This window comes from Saccostrea echinata, unplaced genomic scaffold (genome assembly GCF_033153115.1).
Source record: "Saccostrea echinata isolate AGI-Se365-2 ecotype Australia unplaced genomic scaffold, CSIRO_AGI_Sech_v1 ptg000054l, whole genome shotgun sequence".
NCBI classification, from domain to species: Eukaryota; Metazoa; Mollusca; class Bivalvia; order Ostreida; family Ostreidae; genus Saccostrea; species Saccostrea echinata.
Window position 1 is genome coordinate 25,643,410 of NW_026889803.1, and position 16,606 is coordinate 25,660,015.

Genomic DNA, 16,606 nt, shown 5'->3' on the forward strand with positions numbered 1-16,606 from the left:
AAATTTAAATTATCTGTAAAATCTTTGAAATCGTTCCATTCAAAAAATATTAGGGATGTCAACGAGTACCCGGTTAACCGGGTACTCGATCGAACGTCTGAGTATCGAATACTAAAAATGGTACTCGGTTACTCGGATGTATATATATTTTTTTAAATTTCAAAATACACATATTTATTAAAAAAAAAAAACTTACCAAAAAATAAATAACTTAAATGTGCATACAGTAATTAGCGTGCCGTCGCCTACACCTGTAAAACACCCGTTATTGCCTGTGGCTGTGTATACAGTAATTGTTGACCAATTACCTGGAACATAATTGTCCTGACCTATTGTGGCCCTTAATTTTTGGATGGCTTCAATGATTTGTTTTTAATGAACATCGTTTAAGTATTGCCTATTATTTTAAAATCATTTTGTTTGTATACGGTAGCCAATTCGGACATGGATAGAATTGCCGCTACCCACTTCGAATTCAAAAGTGAAGAAATGTTTAGAAATACACTTAACTGAAGATTGAAAAAATGTTTCAAGTTGGCTATGTAGAGTAAATTTAGCGTATACTGGGGAAACTTTTTTTTAACAACCAACATATCAAATAATATACAACTAGCCATCCCAACAGTGTCTGTGTTCCTTCTGTGTCGATAGTCTGATCGGTTTATTCTCACTTAGCCAACATTTTGAAAAATCCTATTCCCATATAGATTGTCCTCCTAGGCCTCTTGCATTGATTAAAGCATCTTCCTAAACAAGAACTATAAATCATTTGTAATTATTGGTGTATTAATTTATGACTTTTTTTTGACAAATAAATTTTAAATTTAAATTTTAAAAAATTATTTTCGTTGGACTCGATGTTTATACATTGTATACATGTACATGCATTATAAATTAATGTCTGATTTATTGTTAACACACAATATATCTGAATTATTGTTAACCAATCCACAATATATCTGACTTATTGTTGGGATTTATTATGTACACATTTTTCGATTTATTGTTACAGAAAACATCGTTGTAGTTTAACGGAGCTTAACTGGGCTCAACAAAATTTACACACACTTTTATAATTTACATTTTTACCAAGTACCCGGGTACTCGATCGGAAAAATGTCCGAGTAACCGATTATCAAATATTGACCAATTTGACATCCCTAAAAAATATATTTTGACTTCAGCTTAAGATGTTTAATGATCACTGGGCCTGGTCCGTCTCATTTTTTCTTTGCCAACTACATATGGTATAGTGCCATGCCCTAGAAGTGACAGGTGAAAGACCTGCCAAAGAAGAGCCTCGGTTGATGTCCTCAGGGGCAAACACACCTTTAAGGAGGGAGAAATGAGGCAGTCAGACAGGTTCAATTGTCAGTGCTCAGACAGCTCAGTTATAAGAGCATCTGACTAGTGATTCAGAGGCCCCAGATTTAGCTCTGGTCTGTCCCATTTTTTCCTTGTCAGTTACAAACGAAATATGAAGCACCATTTCAACTGATTTAAAAATGAGCTGGGTTTAAATGCTAGATCAAATAGGGTTGTGTTAGAGAGTCTGGTAGTTGCTTTCTCAGACACAAGTTCTCTCCAGGTTTTCACTTTTTCTTATGCTAATGACTCCTTCCACTTACCCCTGTGCCATAAAGAAAGGTCAATATAGGGTGTAGGACTTGTTCTTATTTGTTAGAAAATATTTTTCCTAATGAATTTTCATTCAAATGTCAAAGCTAACCTAAACTTTGAAAGTTGTATCAAAAACATTCCTTGGCATCTTTATTTACCTACACTTACAATAATTATGTTTGATGATTTTTACAGCCTTTTGAAGTCATACACAACAGATTTGTGCTTGTATACTTACCATTTTTAAGGTCAAGGTCAAAGTTAATTTTCAAACATTATTTTGAAAATATCTCATCTTGCTTTACTTTTAAGATATACTGAGTGATAACACTTTCAAAAATGTTGAGAATGCCAGGATTAAGACTTAATAAATACTCCTTATTAAGTTTTAATTTTGTCGCTAAAGTTAAAAGAACTGACTACCGGTAAGTACTAAATCTTTTCAACAGGAGGCCAAATAGCTTGCTCACCTGAGTATAATACAACCTGTAAAGGATCTATGGAATGGCAATTTGATAACTGTATGATAAAACAAAAAAATCTGATAGGTGAAAATACTGTATGTGTACTTAAAAAAGCGGGCATATTTTAACGGCTTTGGTGCAGACAACAATGCGCAAATTCATGAATACCGCTATGAAATCATTTATAAATACAATATACAGCACGGACATGTATGTATAGCGCTAATTCATGATTTTGCCAACAACTTCATACTCAGTGCTTGCGCTAAATTTTGAATACACTAATTTCTGTACACGTACAGTATGTCGCTCAAAAACAAGTGGAACAGGACTATCAGGAATCAACAAAATTTTAGTCTGGTAATCAGCAACAACTCAGAGATTAGATCTATTTACTTAAGTAAGCATAAATCAGATCATACACATAGTAAAATCCAGCAAAATCTCTATACCATTGGCCTCTCTTGGTTTATGAATAATATTTTAAGTCACTTGGTCCAATTTTTTATATGGTAAAAAAAAAATTAAGTTATTAAGTTTAGGATACTGGATCAGATTCTACATTTTAATTTGAGTTGTTGTGCATTTTGAGGCTATAAGTAGTTCTTTATTGTCAGCATTAACTTTAGTATCAGTCAACTTAATCGGAACTACATTTGTTTATGCTATCGTTGGTAGTTACGATATTCATGCGCTACATTGTTTAGTACCTATTGTACAGCCTAAGGATGTTTTATAAACATTGAAGGTATAAATTTATTCGTCTAGTCAAGTTTATTTTATGTATTCTATTTCCAGTTGTTAATTTTATGTTGTTATATTTGTTACGATATTGTACGGCAGCTTGTGTGGCAAAAGTAGTTCTGTGTGGGAACTTGTGTGGGAACTCAGCTTCCCGTACAAGCTGTTGATTGGTTGATAGTTCATATGGCACATTTTCATTGGATAATTTGAGTCATGTGACAGGGGATGGTAGGTTATATAAGCAAGCGCGTACTACGTTACGACAGATTTCAGCTAGTTGTACAGCGGCAACATTTAAAAAGATAAAGAAGAAAAACAAAGACGGTGAGATACTTATAATGTAAATTACATGTAATTAGCCTAGTTAGAAATCTCCTACCACACTGGACAACCTAAACTTGTGTTTCTGAAGAATCAGCTATGTTTTCTTATGTTGTTATATGAGTACTGCCTACATTGTTATGATAATGAGATGCTGTACGTACAATAAATGATAAGTATGACTGATAATTCATCTTAAGTATTATTCCACCAAGTATCTACAGAGAGAGGAGCCTGGTCTATTTTACATGAGAGCAAATTAAATTGGTGCATCCTGGTAAATAGATGATTTATTTAGATGATGAAGTAATTACCTGTATACTGTACATGCTGAGGATTCAGAAATACTAGCCACCCCTTGGGTAGCTTACAATATGGTAAAAAAAAAATTAAGCTTATTCGTGTTCATCATAAACTTGCATATAGTTTGCTAAATACTTGGGAGCAAAGTAGAAAATTTTCAAAGAATTTATGCATATTGTTCATCATAACCTTGCACTTAATTTAAATGATAAATACCCAGGAGCAGAGAAAAAGATTTTCAAAGAATTAATGCATTTTCACTATATGATCAATATAGAGACCTGCCTTAATACCAGAATCCTGAACCAAGGTTCATGAACTTCACAAGTTTGGTAAAAGGATCACTGCTTATTTTAATCATGCCAACAGTCTGACTGCTTGACGTCTAGGGATAAAGAAGAAGATTGCATTAATTTTGTTGGTTTTTGTCCCACACCTCAGGTTCAGGTGTGTGTGTGTTGGGGGGGGGGGGGGGGCAGAAACCATGAAATTTATAAATTTTGTTCCCCTTTGCTCATCAATGCTATGTACCAAACTTGGTTGAAATTGGTTCAATGGTTCCAGAGAAACTGTATGTTCAAGTGTTAACACATGACATATGACAACGGATAACAACAGGTAGCAATAGGTCATCTGAGTGACTTAGGTGACCTAAAAATGTGTAGAATGCCAGGACTAAGATTCAATAAATACAAACCCAAGAGTTTTATTTCTAAATATAAAAGAATTGACTAAATTACTTACAATTTACGAATTCCTGAGGGTTTTCTTCGTCCTGGATATACCTTTTCCTCTGGTTCTTTGTTGATGGGGCCCTCCACAGGTAGATCCTCCCCTTGGTATCTAAATTCATACTAACTCTGTTAATATCATTGGTCTTGTTTAAATGTTAAAAAGGTTTCTGTTACATGTGATGTTTAGTTTCAAATGCAATAGACTGCATGGGTATAATTTATGCAGTTACTCAATTTTGAGGATTTTTTTTTTACTCATCCAAAATTTAACCAAAAAAAAAAAAAAAAAAAAAACAACAGATTCACAAAAAATATTAAAAAAAAAAAAATTAAAAAGAAAACTTACAAAAGATCTGAATGCAGGATATCACATAACAAATACACGTCACTAAGAAAAACAGAAATAACCTTTTGTATGGTATAAATATATGGTAGTCCGATGCCCTGGGCTAGTCATTTTAAGACTCGGGCTAGCTAATTTAAATGTAATGATAGTCCATCGAACAAGCAGAATGGGAAAAAAATCTCAACAGTTTACTTTCACTTTTCTATGTAGAGTGGTTTCATTAGACTGAGAACTACATTGTAGATTAATTTGTTTCTGTCACCACAGCCTTTAAAACTTTTACTTGTTATGTTTTCGTTTTGCATGAAAAAGTTGTTGGGCTAGTTAGTTTGAGGTTTAAGCTAGTAATTTTTTACTGATCAGTAGCCCCTTGGCTAGTGGGTTTTCCAGGAAAATTTAAACCCCTATGGTATTCCAATTTCTTCTGTCAGTCACTAGTACATACACTTTTTTCTCTTTTTCCTTTATACTTTCAAATACTTAGTACCAGTAACACTTTGTTATTGATATTCAGATGTCAAAAATTCTTGGAATATTTTTTTTTTTCCAGATTTGAGTTTGTACATATTACCTACAAATTCTGAGTCTCATTCCTTTTTATATGCACTCAAAAGAATTAACATAAAAATATTCAAATCTGGATTTTACTTTTGTGTATTTTACTTTTGTGTATTTAAAATCTGGATTTTACTTTTGTGTATTTAAAATCTGGATTTTACTTTTGTGTATTTAAAATCTGGATTTTACTTTTGTGTATTTAAAATCTGGATTTTACTTTTGTGTATTTAAAATCTGGATTTTACTTTTGTGTATTTAAAATCTGGATTTTACTTTTGTGTATTTAAAATCTGGATTTTACTTTTGTGTATTTAAAATCATTTCATAAAAATATCAATAGAATAACCAATGTTTGTACTGAATAAAAATGAATTTAAGGCTGATTGTATGCCAGAGATGCTGGCAATGTTTGATTCTTTGCTGATCGACTGACACTTGCACTAGTGATTTTTATGCTGATGCTGATATGTACACGTAACGGAAAAACATCCATTTATTGTATGTAAGGTGCTATAGTCAGTCCTGAATGAGTCCTTCTGCAACAATTTAAGCAATATCAAATTAATGTTGACTTGTTTATAAAGAAAATATCATTAAACATTAGTTTCATTCCTTACAAATCACTTCAAGCCATACTGGATACATACAACTTGAAACAAACAACTATAATTGGACTTTGACAATGTAAATTTCAGCCATTTGCTGTCAAGCCTGTGAGGGAGTTGTCTTTATTTCTAGAGACTATAATAAATTCAGATTTAATACAAGACTTTTTGTTCATTATTCCTCTTTGCTTGCTTAATTTCCAAGATTTAAAAAGCTTCATACTTTTCATGCATTTTCAATTAGTGGCTATAACTTTACTCCACAATGACAGTGGCGGATCCAGGATTCATTAAAAGGGGGAGGAGGGACCAGCTGCAGGTCAGGGTGGGGGCCCAGAAGCTACACCAAAAAATTGATTTATTAAATCTTATGTATATTTTTGGACACAAAGGGGGTGGGAGGGATAGGGAGGCCCCCTGATCCCCCCTCTAAATACACCAGCGAAGGGGGCCAACTGACTCAGGCTACCAGGATTAAAAAAATTCAGACTTATGGAAGAAGGATAGGTGCTCACTTTTAGTATGCAAAAAGTCTGCCTACTAGAGGCTATCAAGATGTAAATGTGTTTCTAATATTTGATCAACTTAGTCATTGACATGTCCTTATGCCTGAATCTTGCATCAAGGGGTCATTGATTTTCATAATTTTCTTCTCTTGTACCTACAAATGCTATATTTACTAAAATTGGTTGTACTTGGTTCATCTATTTCTTTTATTGATGGGAAAAGAACATATACAAGAAATCAGCTGAGTGACTCGGGTGACCTATAAAGCCATTCCTTCTTGCTATGGCAACTGGCATGCCCCTCCCTCCAGTTAGCAAATGCACACATGCATGCAAATCAGAAGTTGAGAGATTCATCCAGTTTCTACATAGTGATGTACAATGTATTATCTAAACCATTTAAATCCCTTTGTGACTAGGATTTACTATGAAATCACTAAATTTAGTGGAGTTTAATTTTCGTTGTTTTCGAGGTAGGAGAGACCCATGAATTCATGTCCACCATGAAATATAAAATTTCATTTACAAAACTATTCAACACCTCTCCAACCACGAAATCAAATCCCCACTAACCAATATTTTTTCCTCAAACCTCGAAAATTTGACCCCACGAAAATTTGTGATTTTACAGTATCTGTCAAGGGTAAATTATAAATTTCTTTACAATAAACTGATAAAATGCAGAAAAGAAGTGCAAAATTGCAATGAGTGTCAAATATTAAAAAGTGAAAGACATACTAGTACAGTGTATTATCACTTAGATGCAGTGCATGAAATCTTTGCACACTCAGCATAAATAAATAAAATTGATATTTCATTTATAAATTAAAACTGAAATGTTTTATCAAATGTTTAAAATTCAATAAAATTAAAAGTCTGTTCAATTAAAAGTTAGTCAAAACTTACTCATTGTCTGTGCTTGAATTAGTGTTCTTTCTGGGTGTTCTGTAAAGGGGAATAACTCAAAGAATAACCAAAAATAAAAAATGTGCTGCATCAAGAAAAAACATCATGCCTGAAGATACCTCAACTGAAAAAGTTTGGTGATTCCAGATCTCATGCTGTGCAAGACATGACCCAGATATTATTTGACTGTGCTAAGTAACAGGATGCCATAATGAGTCATTTTAATATTCAATAACATTTGAGTCATGACATACCTCCCCCCCCCCCCCCCCCCACCCCCCTTCTGGATAGATGCATCAACTAACAAGCTTAAATAACTGTAGGTTTCACACAGCCAGATATATTGCAACATAAGATCAGGATACAATTTGACTTTGAATAGCAATTTAAAAATGCCAAAACAAGGTCACAGTGACAATAATCTGATTAAAATCAGATCTTTATTACCCTCTGCTCCGAAATTCTGATAGTAGCTTTGTACAGCTTTGTAAGAAAAATCTGATTTTAATCAGATTGCAGTACATGTCAAACTGACATATTAAAAGAAAGTGACAAAATGACCAAATTAAGTTATGTTTCCAATTTATAAACGTTTTTTTTTTTCATTTACTAAATAAATTTCAAAAGGCAAGGACAAAATAAATTCCAGTGATGAATCTAATTCATCTTATCTTGATTTCACTCTTTGTGTAAAGATTGAGGATTTATACATGTACTATGAATAGGTCACAAACGAAAGAGATAAAAACACTACAGCCAAACAAAATTGTTGACCCAAACAAATGGATGGACATTACTGATTTTGAGATTCACAATTTGGCCAACAACAAAAAAAGCAATCAAAAAATGTGAGTACACACATCACTCTGAATATTGATCACAGGAAATATGAAAACGAGTCATTGGTTATCATGCCCAGTCTATTATTTCGAGAATCAATAATGTTCCCTAAATAATGCTGCTGATTCAATTAATTCCACATCTCTTTATCTTGTGGTTTCTGTAACTTGTCAATGCTGGCTATTTTAAAACTTTAAATTTACTTTTAAAGATTACCTCACAGGCACTAGATCAATGATGTTTACTTAGGTAACTTGATTATCAACGATGTGGCAGCAAACAGCCATTTAGTTAACAATAACAATTCTTATCACTTTTGAGAGATAAAATTAACAATGCAAAGATGAATGAGGATATTGCTCAAGATGCACAGTTATAAAACTAATGTTGGCTAATGTGTAATAGTGTTCTAGTAATGGATTCCCTATTCACAAAGAGGCCAATGTAATTATACTATAGCTATCTAGCATATTTCCTCTTACCAAATCATTACAACTATTGATCAATGCCAATACCTAAATCAAATGACCACAGAATGTATCCAGGGATCATTGGTAATACATAATTCAAAATATCAATGCAAAGTCACATAATCCCAGATTAAATATGAACTCAAAATTCACAATATTTTACCTACTTTTGGAAGTGATAAATTAAAGAGAGGTGTCAAGATTTCGGCTGCTAGATACTGTATAGGGGGAAAAAACTTGCGGTGTTAATATTCGCTTTATTTGCGGTGTTAATAAATCCGTGAATTCAAGAAACAGTGAATAAATTTTAAATATTAAACCTCAATGTATTATTTGGAAATTTGAGAATAGACTACGACAGGTATATATACATGTACAGGGTCATTCAGTAATTACGAGTTGTCCTTGTCATTAAATTATCTTAATTATCACGCTTTACTTTAATTCAAATAAGCAGCTAATTACCTGTATTTATTGTTAAAAAGCTGTTTTAATAGATACATGTTTTATCAATCAAAACACACGGGTCATGGGTTTGATTAGCGTGCATAAAGTTACCACGTGCATTTGTTACCTGCATTAGCATTATGAGCTCTAGTTTTTATGGAAATTTTGGTTTAAAAAATATCGTTCGAATAACTATCGAATTTGGTGAAGATATGGAAGGATATTATTACTTCTACCTTCATTAGTACATTTATTAGCGTCCCGTGTTTTTTTTTTCACTGCGATGTGTATACCTTCGGAAAGATAACGGCACTTGTTTTGATTAATCATCAATTAACTACTAAATCTAATCATTTTTTATAAACCTACCCTGTTCGTGAAGTGAATACATAACACTGATAAATAGAGAATAATACATGGCAAAATCTGTATCACACCCCATATCAACCCGAGACTCCAATATCAGCCCGAGGGCCGAAGGCCAGAGGGCTGATATTGGTCGAGGGTTGATATGGGGTGTGATACAGATTTTGCCATGTATTGTTGTTTTTATTATATATTTGAAAATAGTGTCAAAAATCATATATAAACCTGTAAATTAATTAATTCTTAATAATTGAATATGTTCTTTTTTTCGTTAAATTTCCTTTCTCATTATTTTTTTTTCCAAAGGCAATGCATACAGCGATAAGAAATAAAATAATTATAAATTAAACAAATAATTATTTTGAATAGCATAAAATATCTGATGAAAATTTACAGTTTAAATAAACTTCATAAACAATTAATAGAAAAAGATCCGAGATACTCCGAATGAAAAATACAGACATGTTCCGGAAAGGTGTAATAAGGGTGTGATAAAAGGTAAAATAAAGGGTGCCGATACTGGGTGTGTAATACAGGGCGCGTTCCTATGTTCATATCAGGGATGCAAAAATCCTGTATTATTGAACAAATATATAATAAATGTCGTTCTTGCTATATTAGCTATGGATTACACGGATAAAGACAAGGGGGGTAACTTTTATTATATACCGATTCCGCGAATTCAAAAAACCGCGATCGTGTCCGAGGAGAGAAAAACGTGAAAATTGCAACCCGTGAAATTAATCCCCTATACAGTAATGCATTTTAACCAATTTGATGAATATGAACCTCCTTATTACCTCTGAGGCTCTGTTGATGTTAAAATTTCTAACTGTACACAACCCTCAGTGTCAAGCCTCTTATGGACACAATGGTCCAGACAAGAACACTTCAGAAATGGCATTGATCAAGTAAGGTAAGAGGAAACTAACCAATTTTTAATTCTGGCAAAATGCTAGGAAGTTTAAAAATAAAAGATACAAAATCATGCTGCTAGTTGTACAATCCCTGATTAGCTTACTTTGGCTTATAAGCTGTGAGCTCCTCCTCCACCTCTATAAGCTTAGATTTGAGCTCATTCCGCTCCATCAGAACAGTCTTCAGTTCCTTCATTGTAAACCTTGGCCGGTCTGGATCCTTCATGTCAATTACCATTTTACCAATCATGCTGAGCCTGTGTTCAATGTGACCCATGTTTTCACCCTCCTCCTGTCTTGGATCCTCCCCCACAGGTGGGGCCCCAGGAGGAAACTGGGATTTTTCTGAGGAAATTGTGGCACTAACTTCGTTTGGAATGGGGACTTCATCTTCCTCCTGAATAATATTAAATTTATCATTGACAATTATATCTCACAAATCAAGCAAAAGGAACAACATAAGGAAACACCATCACACACAAAAAGGAATTAATGACAATGACAAAAAGTTCTCTAGGAAATAAACTTCATGATCAAATCATGTGAAGACCAATGGGCTTATGTTGCTACTTATCTATACAATTGTCCATACATGAAAGAAATACCACTGCATGCATAGTTTAATGTATACATGTAGTATCAAAAAGCTAAAAATTGACCTTTGATCCTTCAAGGAATTCAACACATCGACTTTTGGTACACAACATAGATAAATACCATAGTCTGTGTACACAAGTGTTCATGTACGTATATTCTCATCAAAGGTAAATAAAAGAAGTTGTAATTAAAAGCATAACTACACTGTGTATATGTATATTACAACATCATAACTACTTCATACCTTTAACCAATTTAATAATTAACGATTCTAATGTTTTATCAAACAATACTGCACTGTTAAAGAAAAAATCATTTGCTTAGCATTAAATGTCACAATTAAATGCAATGTTAAGTCCAGTTTCCATACACTGGCTATATATTACAGAGCATCAATGACATTATACATTTACTGCATGATAGTGAAGGAGGCATGAAGATTTCTTCGCCCATGAAAAATCATATTCCCCGAGGGCAATGCCCAAGGGAATATGATTTTTTAAGGGCAAAGAAATCTTTATGTCTCCCGAACATTCATGCAATAAATTGTTTATTATATCGAATCAAGCACAATGCAAGAAATACAAAGAAAATCTGATGAATAAAGTAAAACATTTGATAAGAATAATATGAAACAGATGTTAGTTACACCACTAGTCCCACTTCATAAAAACATTCATTCGTGACGCGTCAATTTAATTTACACACCAGTAACATTACAACCCCACCTGTGAAAACACTTTTGTAAATATTAATATTTTACACGTTTGAATCGACACAATCAATGATATAAACGATCTAACTCAGTAGTAACCATCTCAGTCACTGCATTGTGACATCACAATCGTGAAACACGAAGTTTTGTTGCAGGGCAAACACGACGGTCGTGTGACTGTCTCGGCCAATCAGATTCTATTTTACTAGTGATTATTATATGAGGTATAATAAACAGACTTTACTTCACACTTTTATAGCTGAATATTTTTTTTTACTATAAAACTTAGATAATTGTTGGTTCCAGTGACCCCCTTAATGTACAATGTTACTTTGGTAGGAGAGCTATATCTTCGTTAAGGTACATTAATTTGTTTGAATTTTATTTTTATGCCCATCTTTTGTTCAAAAATCATTATATTTTTAGTATACCACTAGTGAACTTAAGATTTTAAAAAGTATCAACAATTAAATGTAGTAATCCTTCATTAGGTATAACACTTCATCCCCTGTTGAGGCCCTTGAGATAGAACTGCCTCCTTTACAGTCTTGCCTATGAACAGGGATATAGTATACACTATATGACCAGCTGTATTACAGACCCTGAAACGTGCTACTACCCCACACGCACGCTGCACGAACGGTACACGCTCGCTACACGGTTTGCACGAAACGCTGCACGGTTTACACGAAACGCTACACGGTTTGCACGAAACGCTACACGATTTACACGAAACGCTTTGCATGAAAGGCTGCACGGTTTACACGAAAGCCTGCACGAAACGCTTTGTACACGTTTCTCACACGCTTTGTACACGATTCTCGCACGTTTTGGCCTCGATCTGGATTTTCTATTCGGAATCTCTCGGACTTTATTTAAATTAAGTAAATTACAGATTAATCAAAGATTAGTTAAGAATTGCAATCATTCATATTAAGTTAGGATTAGAACTCGCTACAACAGTACTATATTAACAGATAAAAATACACAATGTCAAGTTGTATTTAATTAATATTATAGTTGTCATTGAGTATGTGAAGCGCCCGGTGAAATGCCTAACATCGTCTATGTACAAAACTTTTTCACTAGACTCTAAATTACGTACTGGAAAAAAAATAATTATATTTGTAATTCATAATCTTTACAGCATTCAATGTTTTTACAATTATAGTTTGATATTAACAAATCGTTTAATTACTGACAAATAAACCCAGTTATTGATTTGAAAAAAAAATATTGATTAAATTGTGTATGATTTCTGTAAACGGATTGATTTTCTTTCCTTTTCTTTTTTTATTATTGATTGATTTATTCATTTTTTTTTATTTACCTAGTAGTAAATAAATACTTTCATTTGATTGAATTAGGTTCTGTTTATAATTTACAAAGGTAATATGTACAAAATGTACACTAAATCAAATAAGAACATTGTGCAGGATGGGGGGGGGGGGGGGGAGTAGATTACCGAGATCTTACTTCTGTTCATGGCTAAATATAACTGGCACTTGTTTCAGTAAGTAGACCATTGGGAAAAAATTATTATAGAAACAAATGCCCGTTCTAAGAAAAAAAAAAGGATATCCATGTCTCCAGCGGGACCAGATACATGTTATTCATTAACTGCACTTTAATTAGAATGGTAAATATATCGCTTCATTACAGAATAAAACTTTGACTTATCATTAAAATGTAATATGGTAGAGAAGCCGGGGGAATAGGTATTGTAATGCGTTAGTTCACCATTTTAAGGCATAACTGTGTTTATCAAATAAAAACAATATACCCACCACCTTGTAAAATCTTTGATTTCAAATCCCGTCTAGACAAAAAAAATGTAATCAATAGTCGCGGCTCTTAACAATACATTCAATATACATGAATACATGTCCAGTGTCCTAAAAACTAAAAAATATGCCCTAGAACTGCGTGATTAATAAAACAACTAATATATAATTAATCCGGATTTTTTTTCTTTATATTTTATTATTCACGAATACACTGGCAAATTAATTCACTGTTTACAGAGAATTGGATAAATTTAAGAAATAAAATCCACGCGTATTTATTTTTACCCATTAAATACTAATAAAACTATTAAATTTCACGAATTAAAAATCAATCGTTATTGTCGGGTGTCATCTTAGCCATGATTGACAAGAGATAATACATGTACATGTAGCAGAAGAAGTTTTCAGTTCCCAGCACGCGGAGCCCGTGATCGCTGTTGTAAATGACCTTGATCACAGTCGTAAGAGTGTCGGAAGTGTAAAGAAGATTCCAATACATTTTAAGGGGTGCATCAGGCGCACCTCGAAACCCCCCCCCCCCCAATATTTTCTTTAAAAAGAAAATTACCTATAAAAACATGTTAATAACAAAAACTCAAAAGTTTGTGTTTACATTTGAACACACCCCCTCCCCCAGAAATATTTGACCTTGTATTTTCCGATGCATGTGAATTATGATTCATTTATAAGACAATTATTAATCAACCAATTTTATGCATAAAAAGACTTTAAATGACTCATCGTTTAAAAATTATTTGTACCACAATCTTGTAATATAAGAAAATTATGTTCGTTTAAAAAGAAAAAAAAAATAATTGTGCTCCCCGGTCTAGAATTTTCATACTTCACATTTATAGCAACGCACTAAACTTAGTGTTTTATATTTCACGCCTGCCTTATCTATTTATTATTTTGCATTAATCACCCATATGTTTTTGTAATATCTATATACCACAACTGTAAAATGGTGAAGAGATTCAAATAAATGAATGCAAGGACAAGACCGGATTATTAATTATTTTTTTTAAAACAATGTTCAGTATTGCTCCCTTTAAAAAATGTATTGAATCAAATACCTTAAAATTGATGTGCGTATAATTAATTACTTTGAAAATATTTTCTTTCCTTCTTTATTTAAATAAAAAAAGAAAGAAAATCAAACAAATATGTAATACATTACCGAGTAATTTTATTTTGTTGTTTCCGTATTTTTTTTTCTCCCTTAAAATATCACCGGTATAATATATTCGAATAATATTAGTTACAAACAACACAGAATGACATGTTCATCCACCAATAGCCATATTTAAAATAAAATGAGTTCCGAATGAATCCTACACGTTTCTCACACGATTCTTGCACGAAAGTCGCACGTTTCTCACACGGTTCTTACACGAAAGTCGCACGTTTCTCACACGCTTCTCGCACGCTCGCTACACGGTTTGCACGAAACGCTTTGGAGCTTACACGAAACGCTGCACGGTTTACACGAAACGCTACACGGTTTGCACGAAACGCTGCACGGTTTACACGAAACGCTACACGGTTTGCACGAAACGAAAAGCGCACGAAAGTCACACGCTTTTTTGGGGTAGTAGCACGTTTCAGGGTCTGTATCATTAGGGTCTAAACTGTCCAAAAAGTGCAGAAGAACAAGACCCTAATTGCCTTAAGCAACTTAAAAACAACAACTGGTTGGTGTACATGTTTCACGAATTGTCATAGCCTTACCTTGACACAGAGAACACACAGCTCTCAGGCTATCTTCCAACATTGAGATGGAAGTATCTTAAAACGATGCCATGGTGAATGGCTATTAGTGATGGGACATTGGTTAATTTTCATAATCGATCATCGGTTGGAATCGGTTACTGCTTCCAATGCAATTTAACAGATTATAATTGTATGTCATAGTTTTGTATATAAAACATGTAAAGAGCAGACTATTACAAGTATTTCATATAATTTCTTTATCATGATTATATAAAATATATAATATATTGTTTTCTCTGTTGTTTTGCATCCTTTACACTTTGTATATATGCACCTTTTGGTTCATCACCTCTGCTTTGTGCTAGTTGGTGCAGATGCCATTTTCTTTCATTAGGAAGAAATAAAATTTTAACAGGGAATGGATAATTCAGGAATGCATATTATAAGAAGTAAGCTTCCAATGATCGATTATGAAAAATAATAATCGATCATCAGAAACGGTAGCATTTTTTCGTCGTCAATCGATGTTTTCTGATTATCGGCACAACACTAATGGCTATAGCAATTATCTTTGGAGATTTCTTGAGACCCTCCCCCCTCCACTTTTAAAGGCATCTCTGCTAGCCAAGGGTGACAATCCACTCCTCTCCTCTTTTCACTCTTGGCATATCAAGCCAATATTTGTACAGCTTACATATCAACATACGATAACTGTGGTTCCATTTCCTCCAGATGGTGTTAGCTATATCCAATCAAATCTTGTGTTACTACCTTTGATCACTGTTTCCAATAAAAATTTCCCTGCCATTCAATATGATTTTCCTGATTTGGCCTCATAGATGTAATGTTAAATCTTCAAGATCATTAGGCTTGAGTATCGCAAGCTACCTAACGATATGATACATATTAGGATACGGTCATGCAATACAACATGTATCATGATACAGCTGTCAACAATTGAATTAACTGTTATCTTAACATATTATTCTTTGCTAACCTCCACAGTTATAAGAAAATATAACAAGATGTGTTTGTGAAACACTGATGCCCCCATATGGCAGCTTATGGCGAAGGTTAAAGTTTCTCAAATGCAAGTCAAAATCCAGGCCAAAAGATAAAAAATGTTGATACCCAAAGAAAGGTCTTGTCTCGAGGAATATACCTGTGAAATTTGAAAGACCTAGCTGCAACTGTTCAAAAGTTATGGCGAAGGTTAAAGTTTTTTTTAAATAAAAGTGAAACGTCAAGGTCAAGGTCAAAGTGGTTGGTATCCAAAGGAAGATCTTGTCACAAGGATTACATATGTGAAGTATGAAAGCCCTAGCACCAACCATTCAAAAGTTATGGCCAAGGTTAAAGTTTTTCAAAAGTAGGTCAAACTCCTATGTCAAGGTCAAAGGGTCAAAGTGGTTGGTATCCAAAGGAAGGTCTTGTCACAAGGATTACATATGTGAAGTATGAAAGCCCTAGCACCAACCATTCAAAAGTTATGGCCAAGGTTAAAGTTTTTCAAAAGTAGATCAAACTCCTATATCAAGGTCAAAGGGTCAAAGTGGTTGGTATCCAAAGGAAGGTCTTGTCACAAGGATTACATATGTGAAGTATGAAAGCCCTAGCACCAACCATTCAAAAGTTATGGCCAAGGTT

The 16,606-nt window shown here is 33.5% G+C and overlaps 1 protein-coding gene across 4 annotated transcripts in view; it reads right to left on the bottom strand.

Moving 5' to 3' along the window:
• The window catches only part of LOC133205408 (RILP-like protein 1), a 36,410-nt gene that overhangs the window by 12,216 nt on the left and 7,588 nt on the right, over window positions 1-16,606 (bottom strand). For 2 of the 4 annotated variants that reach the window (XM_061341216.1, XM_061341217.1), the window contains exons 5-7: window positions 10,252-10,544; window positions 7,108-7,146; window positions 4,197-4,295 (exon numbers count right to left, since the gene is read on the bottom strand). In XM_061341216.1, coding sequence (XP_061197200.1) covers window positions 4,197-4,295; window positions 7,108-7,146; window positions 10,252-10,544 — 431 coding nt within the window. Of the gene's footprint in view, window positions 1-4,192; window positions 4,296-7,107; window positions 7,147-10,251; window positions 10,545-16,606 lie in introns of those variants that run through there. The other 2 variants (XM_061341218.1, XM_061341219.1) reach the window with 2 other exon arrangements.